This window comes from Manis javanica, chromosome 7 (assembly GCF_040802235.1).
Source record: "Manis javanica isolate MJ-LG chromosome 7, MJ_LKY, whole genome shotgun sequence".
NCBI classification, from domain to species: Eukaryota; Metazoa; Chordata; class Mammalia; order Pholidota; family Manidae; genus Manis; species Manis javanica.
The window spans coordinates 46,805,817-46,821,696 of NC_133162.1; the positions used below are offsets into that span (position 1 = coordinate 46,805,817).

The following is a 15,880-nucleotide window of genomic DNA, read 5'->3' on the forward strand; positions in this document are numbered from 1 at the left end:
GCCTTACAAACTGTCAGGAAACAATTTCCCCTGATAATCATCTATCATTATATGGATGACATCCTTTTGTGTCATGAGAGCAGCAGGGAGCTAGAGACAACCCTCAGGGTCAGGGTATGGTGGAACGCACCCACCTCACCCTCAAGAATGCCTTATATAAACAAAAAGGGGGAATAGGAGAAGATTTTAGAACACTGGACAAAAATGGCCGCAGTGCAGCAGAGTGGCACGGCCAACAATCCAATCCAAAAAAATGGCCCATCCTTTGCCCCAGTAGCTTATCTCTCCAAGCAATTAGACCCCACAGTTCGGGGATGGGCCCCCTGCCTACGGGCATTAGCCGCTGGACAGCTCTTGCAGAAAGAAGCTCATAAACCAACATTTGGAGCGCCCCTTACCATTCTGTCCCCACATCACCTAAAAGATCTCTTAACCTACAAAAGTTTACAGACTCTCCCTCCCTCCAGACTCCTGACCTTACTATCCTCTTTCCTCCAAAATCCAAACATTTCTTTCCTCCCCTGCCAGCACCTGAATCCGGCCACTCTTCTTCTTCTACCCTACTCTCCTCATACTCCCTCGCATGATTGCCTGGAAGCCCTTCACAACTTCCTTCTGTACCACTCCATGATCTCCGAAGGAGCCCTCTCACACTCCGACCTCATCTGGTTTACTGATGGGTCCTCCTTTAAACATGAGGGCACCCACTACTCAGGATACGTAGTAGTGTCCCTCGAAGATGTCATTGAGGCATGAGCCCTACCCCCTGGTACAACCAATCAACAGGCCGAACTCATTGCAGCCACCAGAGCTTGCACTTTGGCCTGGGACACGTCTCTCACATTGTACACTGACTCCAAGTACATATACCACATTCTCTTGTCTCACGCGGCAGTATGGAAAGAACGAGGCCTCCTCACCACAAAAGGGAATTCCATAACTAATTCAGCCTTAATTACTAAACTTCTAGAGGCTTCACAACTCCCACACCGACTAGGCATAGTCCACTGCAAATCACATCAAAAGGATGACTCCCCATTGCAAGAGGTAACAACAAAGCCGACAGAGTAGCCCAGTCAGTTGCCCTATCAGAAGACACATGAGACAACAATCCATCTGCCCTTGCAGTTTTAGCCGTATCACAAGACACCCTCTGCTCCCAGGACAAAGAGTCTCTCTTCCGCCTCTTATATGATCTGTTCCATCCCAGCCCCCAATCCTTGATCCATTTTTTACAATCTTTTTTTCCTCTCTCTCCTGAAGACAAAACCCTACTTAACCAAATCACCTGCAAGTGCACCATCTGCCAACGCACTAACCCTAATACCCCCCTCAAGGCCCGACCCTTCCCGGCTCATCAAGCAAGGGGTAATGTCCCCGCTGCAGATTGGCAAATAGACTTCACTAACATGCCCCCTGTACGGCGTACCAGATACCTACTCGTGTTAGTAGATACATTTTCAGGATGGGTCGAAGCTTTCCCCACCACTAACAAACGAGCGTCCATGGTTGCCTCTATCCTCCTCACCCAGATCTTTCCTAGGTTCGGGATGCCCACTTCCCTCCAATCAGATAACGGCCCTGAGTTCACTGCCCAAATTATCCAGAACCTCTCCAAGTCGCTCTCGCTCCCCTGGCATTTACATTGTCCTTATCAACCACAAGCTTCGGGAAAAGTAGAAAGAGCCAATAGGACTCTAAAAGACATCCTGACCAAACTATCTCTAGAACTACACCTTGACTGGGTTTGCTTACTTCCCTTAGCTCTACTCCGCATTCGGGCCCTCCCAGAGAAACCTTCCTTCTTGTCGCCCTTTGAGATCATGTACGGCCGCCCGATTCTACCCCCGGGGCTCCCTTCCCAAAAAGGACCAATTCCTCCCAATATGGCCCTTCCACTACTCTCTCTCCTCCGCACTGAATTGTGGAAATATCAGGATTGGCTCCTTCCTGATCCATCCGCCTCCCAAAATCCTCCTGTCTTACAGCCCGGCCAACTAGTGTTTTATAAGCCACCAGAGGATCGGCCCTCTCTCACCCCAAAATGGGAAGGTCCACACCCAGTTATTCTCTGCACCCCCTCAGCTGCCAAGCTCTCACTGCCTGATAACTCTGTCACCCCTTGGATTCATATCTCCAGGTTGAAACTAAATACCCAAGACCCACCTCCTCTGGACACCCAAGACCCATCAGTCACAATCCAGAGTCCTTCGGATACAGCCCAAGACGCTGTCTACTCTACCACGCCTCATCCCTCTGATCCCTTGAAGCTCCGCATCTCCTGTGCACCCCCTTTGCCATCCATACCCGAATCATGACTTTTTCCTCCTTTACTGCTCTCTCGCTTTTTTCCCTCATTCCTATTGTCTTCCCCATCACCCCACCCTCTTTTGTATGGCGATTCAAAGTCAGGCAGACTTACACACAGCATCAAACAAAAGTTACTGCCCTCATTGCCACATCAGACTGCCCTCTGAAAGGCTGCTCTGAGCCTTTGTACCTCCACTTTCCTCCCTCCACCGAAGTGTTCACTTACAGCTACCTTTATTCTCCCTACCTCTGCTTCCTCTATGACCAAAGACAAGCCTATTGCAAACGATGGCAAGACACCTACAGGGGATGTCCCTACTGGTCTAGCGCCATTCACTACATGGGTGACTTCTAGTACCCACAGTATTACTCCTCCAACCATTTCATGAAATATCCCAACAGCTCATTCTCCTTATCAATCCCAGATCCCTGGGACTCTCGATGGGCTGCTGGAGTCACAGCCTTAGTTTACTACGGGGGGTCCTCGACCCCCCACAGTACCCTTCATATCTCTCGAGAGTATGTTCCCTCTCACTCCCAGATCTCTCAAGTTGCATCAGATATCAGACATTCCGAGAAAGTCATTATCCAAACTCTTGATGGCACCTCTTCATCTTCTTATTCCTCCTACTCTTGGTTACAGCTCATTCAAGACACCACCATCTTTCTCAACTACACCCTCAACACCGCCAATTGTTTCTTGTGCGCATCACTACAGCGCCCACTGCTGGCCGCCGTGCCCCTCAATATTTCCAACTACTCTTTGCATGCAGAAGGACAACCCCTCCAACCCCTGGCAGACATACCCCTATGGGAACCAGAATATGCAGATATCTCACCATCCACCACTGTGTAGGCCCAACTCCACCCCCCTCCAGCGCACTTCACTGCCTCTCTATCTACACCCCTACCTCCGGCTCTAAGACTTTTACACAACCAGAACACTTCTTTTGGTGTAATGGCAGTCTTTTCAACTCACTGCCTCTCAACTCCGATACACCCTGCATTCTCGTCACCCTAATCCCACAGTTAACACTTTACAGCATGGCAGAATTCCTTGAGCTCCAACCTCCCTTGCCCTCGTGCACAAAAAGGGCTGCCTTCCTTCCCATTATGGTCGGTATCTCTTTGATCACCTCAGCCATTGGAGCGGGGTTTTCGGGAGGAGCCTTGGGTCACTCTCTATGGGCAGTTAGAGATCTCGACGCCAAACTTGAGGGAGCCCTGACATCCACTGCCGATTCCCTAGCCTCTCTCCAAAGACAGGTCACTTCGCTAGCTAAAGTCACCCTTCAAAACCGGCGCGCCCTAGATCTGCTTACAGCCAAGAAGGGCGGCACCTGCGTCTTCCTCCAGGAAGAGTGCTGCTATTTCATCAACGAATCTGGCATTGTAGAAACTGACATCACCAAACTCACCGACCTTGCCTCCAGTCTCCACTCTGTTTCCAATTCCAACCCATTCTCTTCAATACTAATAAACCCCCTCCTCACCTGGGTCTGGCCCATTGCAGGCCCCATAATAGTCATTCTTCTCGTCTGTCTCTTCTTACCCTGTATAATGAAGTTCATCAAATCCCAAGTCGGAAAAATCTCTAATCAAGGTTTCAACCAGCTTTTACTCAGGAACTACCAGCTTCTGGCCACAGAAGATCCCTCACCCTCACGTGACCTCCTCACCACATGCTGAGATGGACCCCTCTCTCTGCTGGAAACTGTTCCTGGAAACAATGGCCACAGACGCCTGGCTCCTGACACCCATATCCTCTTGGCACCATTGGAATCAACAGGTCCTTGACCTATGGTTACAGGGAACCTTCATTGATTTCCAACCTGAAGAAGTCCACATCTACTCATCCTTACTGTGGGTAGTCCTATCAACCCTTTCCTCCCAATCCTCAAACCCTCACTCCCTTCTACGCCCCTGTTCAGCAAGAAACAGTCAGAGAGAAAGCAACGTCCACAAACCCATAGAGGAGAAAGGGGGGAATGAAGGGTCCCCACCAGTAAGATGGCAAACTTCCGGCTTCTTTTTGGGGTCCTCGGTTCCCGCTGGCGCCACCTGAAGCCCAATCACCTCTCGCCCCCCTCCCAATCCCAGCACCTAGCCAACAGCCACCAGCCCCGTAGAAGTAACACCACAATCACCCTATGCCCCTTCCTATATAACCCAGCACCTTTCCCTAATAAAGCGGAACTCTCCGGTGAATTGCTGCTGTGTGTCGCTCCTTTCCTTTCAGGTTTCAAGAAAGGGGTGGGGAGGTCACATGATCAGATTTATGTTTTGAAGACAGCACTCCAGCTGCAGTAGAGAGATCAGATTAGAGGTACTGAAGAGTCAAGGAAAATAGCTGGAAGTTGGTGGGAGATACAACCTAGAATAGGATTAGGGTGGTGAGTAAACAGTAATGCAGAGATCTGAAAGATAATAGTGAATTTGAACTTTTTCAGATACATTTCTTTCCCTTGAAGTTAATTATTTTGCCAATTTTCTATGACACATTCTCTTTAATTTTCATGAACTATTTTACAGTAATGACATTAGCTGTTTTGTCATACTGCTGTATTTCTTTTTTCTAATTGGTTGTCCAATTTTTTTCCTTTGGCATATTTTTCAGTTTTTCTGTAGATGTATCTGTATTTTTTTCCCTTTGTAGTTTTTCTTTCATTTATTTTCAATTTCAACACCTTCTCTCCTCTCCACTTTTTTCTCTTCCTCCCACCCCCTTCATACTAGAACATAAAAAATTTGCTTCAGTGTAGGATGTGTATAGTTCATTCAGACATCCAGCAAACATTTACAGAGTACCTACGTTGTAGGGGAGAGACATATACACAAAACAGAGAAACAGGTACAAGTGTTTCCAAAGTAGAAAGCACTCTGGCTGCACACAGAACAGACACCTTGCCCAGACTGAGGAGAATTAGTCAAGATTCCCTGAAGGTCAAATTTTAACTGTTCTGAATGGGCCTGGAAACTAAGTGCAAGAAGAAAAAGCCTTAAATGCAGAGTGGTAAATGACTATCACTCCTACTCTCGGAGTAATTTCAGAATTGAACGGGAAGCTCACTAGCATTTTTCATGAATTCCCAGAGATATCATTCCAGGTAAGGTCTCAGACTACCTCAGAGGTAATCTAATGGTAAAAGTCCCACAAATGTTTTCTGGAACTAGCACACAAGCTTAATGTATGCTTATGAATATATACTAAATGCCCCCACAGGTTCCCCTTTCAATATATTTAAAATGAAATCTAGGCTTAAAACCTAGCAGCAAAGCAATAACATATTTCAGTTTTATTTCCTACTTCACCCCACAAGTTCCCATCAATGGACAGCTATCTCCCCCTATACCTTCCAAGAGGCTTCCTACTGCCACCTCTTCCCTGCTTATTCCAGTCCCTCTTCCTGGAAGGCCCTCTTCCCCTTCCCTAATCACCAACTTCGATTCCTTAAAAACCACGAACAAATATCACTTACCTCATTTTGCTCTGGGCATTATTATATATCATAGGTGAATGTTTCTTATTCTTTCCTATCTGAGAGTAGCTTGCATGACTACTGAAAGTGTGTCATACACAACTACTGATATTGACACGTTATGGTGGAGGTGATGAGAGCAAATGCCTAATTCAGGGCTGGATTTACGAATGAGAAAGAGAACTGGATACAGCACGCGTAAACAGTTTTCTCTTAAAATTTCGGTGTGAATGGAGAGAAGACATGCGGCAATGAACACACAGTTATAAACGATACTGTCTCATGCAAGAGCAGCCGTGTGTCAGGAATACCCACGGGTCTCAATCCCGCCCTCCCCTTCAGGCGGCCAGGAAAGGCAGGTAACTGCGGAATGGCAGTTTATTAACTGTTCCACCGCGCGCCTCACGGACTCCAGTCAACACAGCTCTCACGACCTTGGGAGGAAAGCACCACGAGCTTCGTGTACAGACAAAGGCACCAGATGCAGATACTGAATCATCTCCCCAAAGTCCCACACACAGAAACCCACGGGGCCTCGGGGCCAGACACACGTCCCTCGCTGCGGCCGCCGGCAGACCGAGGGGGGTGTTCCCGCCGCCGCCCTGCGCACCCCGGGAAACCCGCCAGCAGCCTCGCTCCCCGCCATCGCTCCGCGCCAGACCGCGCACCCGCCGGAGGGACCCAGAGGGTCCTTCCGAGGCCCGAAAAGGCCCCCGGACGGCGGCACTTACCCCGTTACTGAGGCTCGGAGTCCCCGCCAGGACACGGCGGATCAGGAGGAGTCGCCGACGCTGCCACCGCCGGCACGTGAACCGCTTTGGCCGGACTGCGGCACGGTGGCCACGCCCCCGCACGGGAGGCCCTTCAGTCCAAAACTCGTCTGCAGGCGGCTTCGGCCGATGCCTGAGGAAAAGCGAGACCGGCTCCGACGCGAAGAGCTGTCCTGAGGAGAACCACTTCCGGAGCAGAGGGCCACGCGCCGGAACTGCGCGCTCCTGTGGAACCCGGGCTCCGGCCGGCGCCCCAGAGGGCACGGTGCCCGCAGTGCCTGCGCTCTGGAGGTGTTCAGGATGCTCACTTTATTATACTCGTTTGTAGACGTGGCCCGGTTTTGGAAGAACATTGGCTTTGTGTCCCAATGTGGGTGAAGGAGCTTTGATAGAAGGATTAATTGAGTGACCAATCTTTGTGCCGAGTTTTTAATCTAGTGTTTGTGATGATTCCTGCCCTTCTAACAACTACTCCTTATCGCCAGCCTTACATTATAGCTCAGCCTCGGACATACTCTTCTGCACACTGTATAAGATTTAAATGTAGATGGTAAATGCTTAAAGCAAGACCGGGATGTACATTTACTGCTGCCTGTGGAAATGTCTGTTTTGAAGGATTAGCCTGCGGGAGGGGAGGCATAAGGAAGTCAATCTGAATTAGAAAATTTATTAATAGTTAACACCTGGTTTTAAGTGAGCGTTGAAATGCATCAAGCGCAGGGGCAATCACTTTGCATGAATTATCTCCAAAATATTCATTGATATCCGGTGAGATAGGAACTATTACTATTATTTTACAGATGTGGAAACGGACTTCGCAGGAGCCAACTATTTTATTTAGCCAGAGTTGCCCAGCTGGGGCCAATCACTGCTGCAGGACGCCAGGCTGATTACATGCTCGGCGAGGCCCACTGCAAAATGAAAATACAGGAACCCTCATTCAAAAAGTAGGAAAAATGTCTTCTTTTTTCCGTGGTATCTTGGTGTATCATGTGTTTTTATTTGGCATTTAATCTGGAGCCCCTCAAGCACAGGAATACTAATGGGGCTCGTGTAGACTCTCACCTGTGCCTGGGACCCCTGCCGCAGGACTTAGAGACGCGGGTCCTGGAACAAGAGAACGGTAGTTTCTGGGCGAAGACCGGGAGGTGGGAAGTCCGAGAACCCAACTGGGAGGATGTGGGAGGCAGGACACCACGCGACCTGAAACCAAGACCTTGACAGGTTTTCCTTTGACCCCCTACAAAACTCAGAATTGAGATAAAATTATTAAGAGTTTCAAGACTGTGGTGAAAGTACATTTAAGCCAGTCCCTCTTATGACACTCTTAAGAAGACAGCCCTGTGCGGAGCCCATGTTCTTCATTTGTGATTCTGTTTTTAAATTATACGAACTCAGACTTTTATTTGGATTCTTTTAGTTTAATGTGTGATTTGGGTACAAATAGCTTAATGGCTTCTTCCTGTTTGACTAGTGTCACATAAAGGTAGTTTTTGCCATTAATAAGTCATACACTGAATTGTAACTGTCTCCTTATTCATCTACTTCCCATCATTAAAACTGAGCTCTTGGACTGTAGGGGCTTTTAACCCAGGTGGGTCATAGGCACAACATACAAAAATACATAGGAAAAGACATTTTAAAGACAAATGTTGAGCTTTATGGAAAATGTTTCTCCTGTTTGGGAGAGAGGTGTTAAAAAAATTGATTCCATGTTGCTTTGTGTACTCTTCATGTTCTGTCTACACATGCCACAGGCTCTGTAGTGCTTTCTCTTGAGCACTCCCCTCCTTCTCCAGCACCTCATTTCCCAGCCACCAGTGTGTCCTTGAGCTCAGCACAGTTGTTTTCTACCTTTCCACAGGCCAAGCTGTCTCCTTGGCCTGGGATGCCCCCTACCACATCTGGGTTCTCAAGGGCTACTTTTTAAGACCAGGTCAGGTTCCACCCATCCTTTTTAAGAATCTTATTCATAGCCCCAAAGCAAGTTAATTTATCTCATCAGCAGTTCATTCTTATATTGTTTACAATAGTCTAATTTGAAATTTCTTTTGTACTATTTTCTTTTACATTATAAGCTCTCAACAACCTTAGATAGTAATTTTTAAAACAACAAATAGTTTTTCACTGTCTCTTGTGTGTTATTTCCAGGTCAATCTATTTCCTCCTTTTGGTGCTACAATCTCAAAAATTATTTTCATTCCTTACAGAGATTATTCTACTAATCTGCTCTCATTAAGCTATGCACATTTCCTCTACTAATAATAACGTATTAATCAGGTTAAGTTTCTCTAGAAGGCAACACATCAGAGCCCACCTCTACATTTTATTCTTGAAGGACTGATCTGGATCAGTTAAATGCTGTCAGATATATCAGATAATGAAACTATTACCATTAAAAGCATCTAGTGTGAGACTGTTTCTCCTCTTTATTACAGTGTTCCAATAAGTGGAAGTAAGGATCCACCAGTATGTTCAGTGGGGGGTCAGGTTTTTTAATTTCAGTTTTCTCAAGAGTTTCTCAAATCTTACTTTATGTGTCTGCTTGGTTGCATAACAAAATATCATAGACTGGGTAGCTTAAACAACAGAAATTAATTTTCTTTCAGTTCTGGAGGCTAGAAGTCCAAGATCAAGGTGCTGTCAGGGTTGTTTCTGGTGAGAGCTCTCTTCCTGGCTTGCAGAGGCCGCCTTCTTGATTTGTCCTCACGTGGCCTTTCCAATGTGAGGGTAGAGACTCTAAGATAGAGTCTGAGATGCAGACTCCTCTGGGGACTCCTCTCCCACTTATACGGATACCCATCCCATTGGATTAGGGCTTTATATTTGTGAATTCATCCCACTTCCCTACCTCTCTAAAGACTTTTGTCTCCAACAGCTATCACATCAAGAGTTAGAACTTCAATGTGAATTTTGGGGGGGGATGCTTCAGTCCATAGCACCCACTTTCTTTAGGAAAAGAAAATTACCCCAAAAGTAATCTTTTCCTGACAACTTTTTTTGCACTATCATTATTCACTTTCAAAAATTGTAACCATACATTTCTGGATTACAAGTAAACTCATGGGTGTTTAGCAATCAGAATGAAATTGAGAAGTAGACCCACACATACATTGACAACTGATTTTCAACAAAGTTGCAAAGACATTTCAGTGGGTGAAGGTATTTTTCTTCAAAAATTGTTCTAGAACTATTGGACATCCACATGAAAAAAATTTGACATTGACTCATATCTCACACCAATACAGAAACAATTTAAAAAGGATCATACCCCTAAATGTAAAACTTAAAGCTACAATACTTCTAGAGGATAACATAGGACAAAATCATTGTGACCTAGGGTTCAGTAAAGATTTCCTGGATATCAGAACAAAAACAGAATATATATGTAAAGATACATTAATAAATTAGACTGAATCAACATTAAACTTCTACTCTTCAAAATACACTCTTACGAGAGTAAAAAGAGAGGCCACACATGGAAAGAAAAATTTTTCAAATAATGTTTTATAAAGGACTCTTATCTACAATATATAAAGAACTCTCCAATCTCAATAAGTAAAGAAATAACTCAATAAAAAAATATGCAAAATATCTGAACAGATACATCACTAAAAAAGATATGTAGACAGTGAACAAATTCATGGAAACATATTCAACATCATCATTAGGGGAGTGCAAATTAAAATCACAGAATGGTATAATTACACACCTATAAGAATAGTTAAAAAGTCTGATCGTATCAAGTGCTGGTGAGGATGTGGAGCAACTGAAACTCTCAAGCATCATTTGTGCACATGGAAAATGGTACAATCACTTTTTTAGAAAGAGTTCAGGAGTTTCTTAAAGTATGCATTCAACACCCATGTGATCTAGGCTGTCTCCTCTGAGAGCAAGACTTGTACATAAATGTTCAGAGGAGGTTCTTTTGTAATATTTCCAAAATTTAGAAAAAACTCATTTCCATTTAATAGAAAAGGAATAATCTGTGGTTTACACACAGACATACAACAAACCAACAATCAGAAATAAGAAACCATGATATATACTACAATATGGATATATTTCAAAATAATTATACCAAGAGAACCCAGACAAAAGCAGTACATACTGTATTATTCCATTTATGTAAAAGTCTAGAAAATGCAAACTAATGTATAGTGACAACAAATAGATCAATGGTTGCCTGAGGACAAGGGAAGGATTGAATGACTGCATACTAAAGCTATTAAATATACACACTTACCATTCAACTAGCAATTTTACTTCTAGAAAAATATGTAACAGTTATATTGGTTCAAATTAATGATTCATATGTATAAGGATATTCATTGAATAAGTATGTGTAATAACAAAAGATTGGAGGCAACCTGTCCATCAACACATAACTGATTAATGGATACATTAAGAAGAATAATCAGCTATTTATTTACTGGAATGGAAGGCTCTTCATAATGAATTGTTTAATGAATAATTCAAGTGGCATTGAACTATAGTATAATGAAGTACAGTAAAAAAGAAGATTCACAGGAGTGATCTTGAAATGACATGGAGTAATGTCTTAAATTACATGTTAAGTAAGGTAAGTAGGTGACATTGGAGGCTTTGAAGTAGGGTAAAATTTAATCAGTTATTGTCTCCCTAATTAACTATTTTCCTTAACAGTCTGATTTATGAAAAAAGTTTTGGTGGTTGAAAGATCTGAGCTCAGTATCCATCTGCCACTAAATAGCCTTAACACAAGAGTTAAATTTTGTAATATAACCTTTTTTATTTTAAATGTGGGAGTAACAATTCCTATCTCTTAGATGTTTGGGATAAAATATTTAAACAGTCTGCATTCAAGTTGCTCTACTGCAACTTGCTTCACTTAAAATGTTTATGATTCAATGGATGGTACAACCACACAGCTGGTTGCACAAGTCAGAAATTACACATCTCCTTGATGCACCCATTTGTCCAACTCACCAACGTTGTGCTTCTGCATTCTTTCAAATTCATTTATTCTCTCAGTCTTTACTATCAACCAAATGGTATAGGATACTATATTCTCTTACATGGACTATTACAATGATCTCCTAAGTATTTTGCATGTATCCATACAGCCTGCTTTATCCCAATATGTACTCTATGTGATATATAACCACAGGGACATTTTTTTTAAGGCAAATCTTATCGTAGCCTCTCTTTCTTAAAATACTTCTCATGCATCAAAGGCTCAAGGCAAATGACCACCATCCTTATCATGGCTTCAAATCCTGCATGTTTTGCTCTTCTTTACCTCTCACCCTATACATTGTTTCATGTGTCCCTTTATTTTCTGTTCTTGACCTTCATATTTCCTTATTTACATGGCATGCTACTTATGAACCCTGGGCAATGAACCCTATTAACTGCTGCACTCTAAAATACTCCACAATAGACCTATTCTTTTTTTTTTTTTTTTGAGAGGGCATCTCTCATATTTATTGATCAAATGGTTGTTAACAACAATAAAATTCTGTATAGGGGGGTCAATGCTCAATGCACAATCATTAATCCATCTCAAGCCTAATTCTCGTCAGTCTCCAATCTTCTGAAGCATAACGAACAAGTTCTTACATGGTGAACGAATTCTTACATAGTGAATAAATTCTTACATGGTGAACAGTACAAGGGCATTCATCACAGAAACTTTCGGTTTTGATAACGCATTATGAACTATAAACAATCAGGTCAAATATGAATATTTGATTTTTATACTTGATTTATATGTGGATCCCACATTTCTCCCTTTATTATTATTTTTTTATTTTTAATAAAATGCTGAAGTGGTAGGTAGATGCAAGATACAGGTAGAAAACATAGTTTAGTGCTGTAAGAGGGCAAATGTAGATGATCAGGTGTGTGCCTCTGGACTAAGTATTAATCCAAGCTAGACAAGGGCAGCAAAACATCCACGGATGCAGAAGATTTCTCTTAAAACGGGGGGTGAGGTTCTGAGCCTTACCTCTGTTGATCCCCAATTTCTTACCTGATGGCCCCCCTGTGACTGTGCCTGTCTTAGGTTGTTCCTCCCTTGAGGAATCTTACACAGTGGACCTATTCTTATACTAGAAAGGTACTCCTCTGATTGTTGACTTGTCTCATAAATTGCATGACAGCTTTCCAAAGCTCCTTTATAGTTCAGGTCATCCAACCTCTTGACCCTCACTCTTTCATGCTGAAGGAGTTTGTGGTCTAAGATTCTACAAGCCTCCTGTTTTTCTACCCAATTTTTCTTTCCCCACAAGTATTTGGTCCCTAAGGACTTCTTAGGTCTGGTCTGAAAACTGGGTAAGGATTGAGCGAGTAGGAAGTGTCCAGTGGCCCCAGAGTAGGTAGAAGACATATGCAAGGATAGTAAGCAGCTGGAGACCAGCTGCTTGAACAAATGCAGTACAGCCTTTCACTGTGCCTGAGCTCAAATATTTCTTATTGAGAAGCACTTTGTGCATTTCCTAAGGAGCTTGTATTCTTTTAAGTATTTATTTTTCTTTGTTTCTCATTCTTCCTCTATGGGAAAAATGATGGCATCTTTAACTTTTCTCATTGTGTAAATGACCAGTATTCAAAATTTGGTTGGGTTGTCAGCAAACCTCTGAAATAAATCTCAACAGCATCTTCCCCAAGATTAGGTCCCTCAGTGTAGATTGACATTTGGAAAGCAACAAAACCAGAATGGACAGCAATATCAAGATCAAGATGACAAGATACAAGACAGGAAACTCTCAGACTCCACGGAAATTAAATGGGCAATGAATGACTTGATCTTGAGGAATAGCAGGCTGGCTCTTACCCTTACACGTGCTCTTTCTTCAGGTCAAAAAAACAAGACAAATATATGCTGCTTCAAGAAAAACACCATAAATACAAAGATATGGATAGATTAAAAGTAAAAAGATGTGAAAAAATACACCATAATGAAAAAAAGCTAGAGTGACTGTATCAATGTAAGGCAAAACAGGTGCCATAGGAAATCATATCGCCAGAGACGAGGTAGGTCAGTTCATCAACAGTATTTAGTGAATATAAAATGTTTGTGGACCTAATAACAGAGCTTTTCCATAAATGCAAGAACAACTGACAGATCAGTGAAGAGAAAGAGAAAAATCCACTATTTTTGTTGGACGTATCATATCCTTATCTCAAAAATTAATAGAATGGGTAGAGAGAAAATCAGTAAGGATCTAGAAGACTCAAAGAACACCATCAACCAACTTAACTGAATCTACATTTATAGAACAAATAACCTAAGGACCTAACCGAATAATCATTCCTTTCAACTACACACAGAATGTGTGCCAGGATAGGCCATATGCTGACCATTAAAAGCAAGCTGCAAAATTTCAAAGTAGATTAAGCCATTCTAAGTTTATCTCTGTACTAATTAAGTTAAATTAGGAATCACTAATAGAAGATGTCTGAGAAGTCCCCAAATATTTGAAAACTAAACAAAACACTTAGGTCAAAGAAGTACTCTAAAAGAAAATTAGAATATATGTGCTAGGACTAGTCTGTGCCAAAGGACCTACCTTTACCTAGGTTAAGACAGAGTAGGGGAGGCAGATCTCAATCAATAATTCATACAATTACAAGTTATCTACGCCATGAAAGGAAAGTATATTGTGTATTTAAAGGGTGATATTTTATACCAAGAGGACAGTGGATATGGTCAGGGAAGTCGTCTATGAGTGACGTATTCTTTAAGTGCTAAACAAAGACTAAGTAAAGCTTAAATAGATAAGGTAGGGTGTCAAATAGTGTGTTGAATTTCTGAGAGGATGAAATGTATAAAGAATGTGCTCAAAGCAATAATGGAAACTTCTAGATTTGGGGGAAAAAAGTCACCACCATGCCTGGATTATAGCTTAAAAGGAGGAGTTTAGTACAAGAAATATTTTAATACGCTCAACGACATCAGGCATAGAATGTGGAGGTTGTCCCAAATATTAGGGGCCCAAGTATTGCAAGCTAAGATAGTGGAAGTGCTTTATAAGATTTGCATTTCAAACAGATCATCCTTGCTACTCTGTGAGGAATGGATTAGAAAGATGAAAAGTAAAGGTATCCAAACCATTTAGGGACATCTTCCACCGTTCGAGGAAGAGCTAATAAATGGCACCTTGCACAAACATGCAGGTCAGGAGGCAAGTGAACAGCACCTGTGTCCCTGGTACACTCCCGCATTAATCCCTCATTGATTTATTCATTAAAACAAGCTCTACCAAGTTCCTTCTGTGTACAAAAAAAGAGTAAAATTTTCCCCCTGAAAATGTTCACTGTATATTTGAAAGATGCCATCAATATCTTTTCTTGTGATTATAATCAAATGCCTCTCTATAGTGTATCATCACAGCCTAATTGTAGTGAACAGATTCGATTGTGGCTTGAACAACAAAATACTTTACTGAGATAATTATAATGGTAAAACATACAGAAATAGCTATTTTTACTGTGTGTATGCAAAAAAAAAACCCTCTGGTTTAAATATAGAACTTCATTTTTTATCCTTAAGTATTTAAGAAAAAGTTACAAATTCTGTCTCTGCAGTGGAATCTCTGTATCTGAAGGCTGAGGTCTGTTTAGTCAAAATTGTACTGCTTGCTAATAATTTGAATGAAATTAATTTATTAAATAATAATTAAGTTCTGAGGTATTTTGCAGCATTAAATTCTTTTCTTCCTATGAACATATATTAATTTCAAAATACTTATTTACTTCCTTCTATATGAGGCATTTTGCTCAGAGCTCATTTAATTAAACTCTGTTTTAATCTTCTATTAAATCATATCATATGAAAACATGTTGGGGTACTGGGACTAGACCAACATAGAGCAAAGTTTATCTAGAGTCTGTTGATTGAATGTGGGATTGAGTTGCCAGCTGAACCTTCATCTTCTCTGAGCCAAATGTATGAGGGGATTCCACATGTGATCTCTGAGTTTCATTCATTGCTAGTTAGATGTAGGATTGAATGCCCTTCATAATGCACCTTTTTAATGACTTACATTTTCCTTCAGCTATAGCCTTCTGCATCTTTTCTTCCTCGCTTTTCTAGACCTTGGCTCTCCATAATGTTTTGGGCTGCTATTATATTTCCTTTTCCTTTGATGTAACCACTTATCCTATCTGATCCTACAGCCTCTCTTTGCACTTTATCTGGACCATGTGTTCTGTTCCATGGTCTGCTTTTCTACTACATTTGTTGTGTTGGATCCATACAGTCCAAATATAAGTTGCTGTCTGAATTCCCTACTGCTAAATAAAACTCCCTTGGATATAAAAGAACTTTCATTTGTC

General features: G+C 42.3%; 1 protein-coding gene across 1 annotated transcript in view; it reads left to right on the forward strand.

The window, feature by feature from the left end:
• The first annotated feature begins 5,932 nt into the window (after window positions 1-5,932).
• The window catches only part of LOC118969226 (uncharacterized), a 91,471-nt gene continuing 81,523 nt past the window's right edge, over window positions 5,933-15,880 (forward strand). The window contains exons 1-3 of the mRNA XM_073240039.1: window positions 5,933-5,987; window positions 6,205-6,850; window positions 7,360-7,506. Coding sequence (XP_073096140.1) covers window positions 5,933-5,987; window positions 6,205-6,850; window positions 7,360-7,506 — 848 coding nt within the window. The remainder of the gene's footprint in view (window positions 5,988-6,204; window positions 6,851-7,359; window positions 7,507-15,880) is intronic.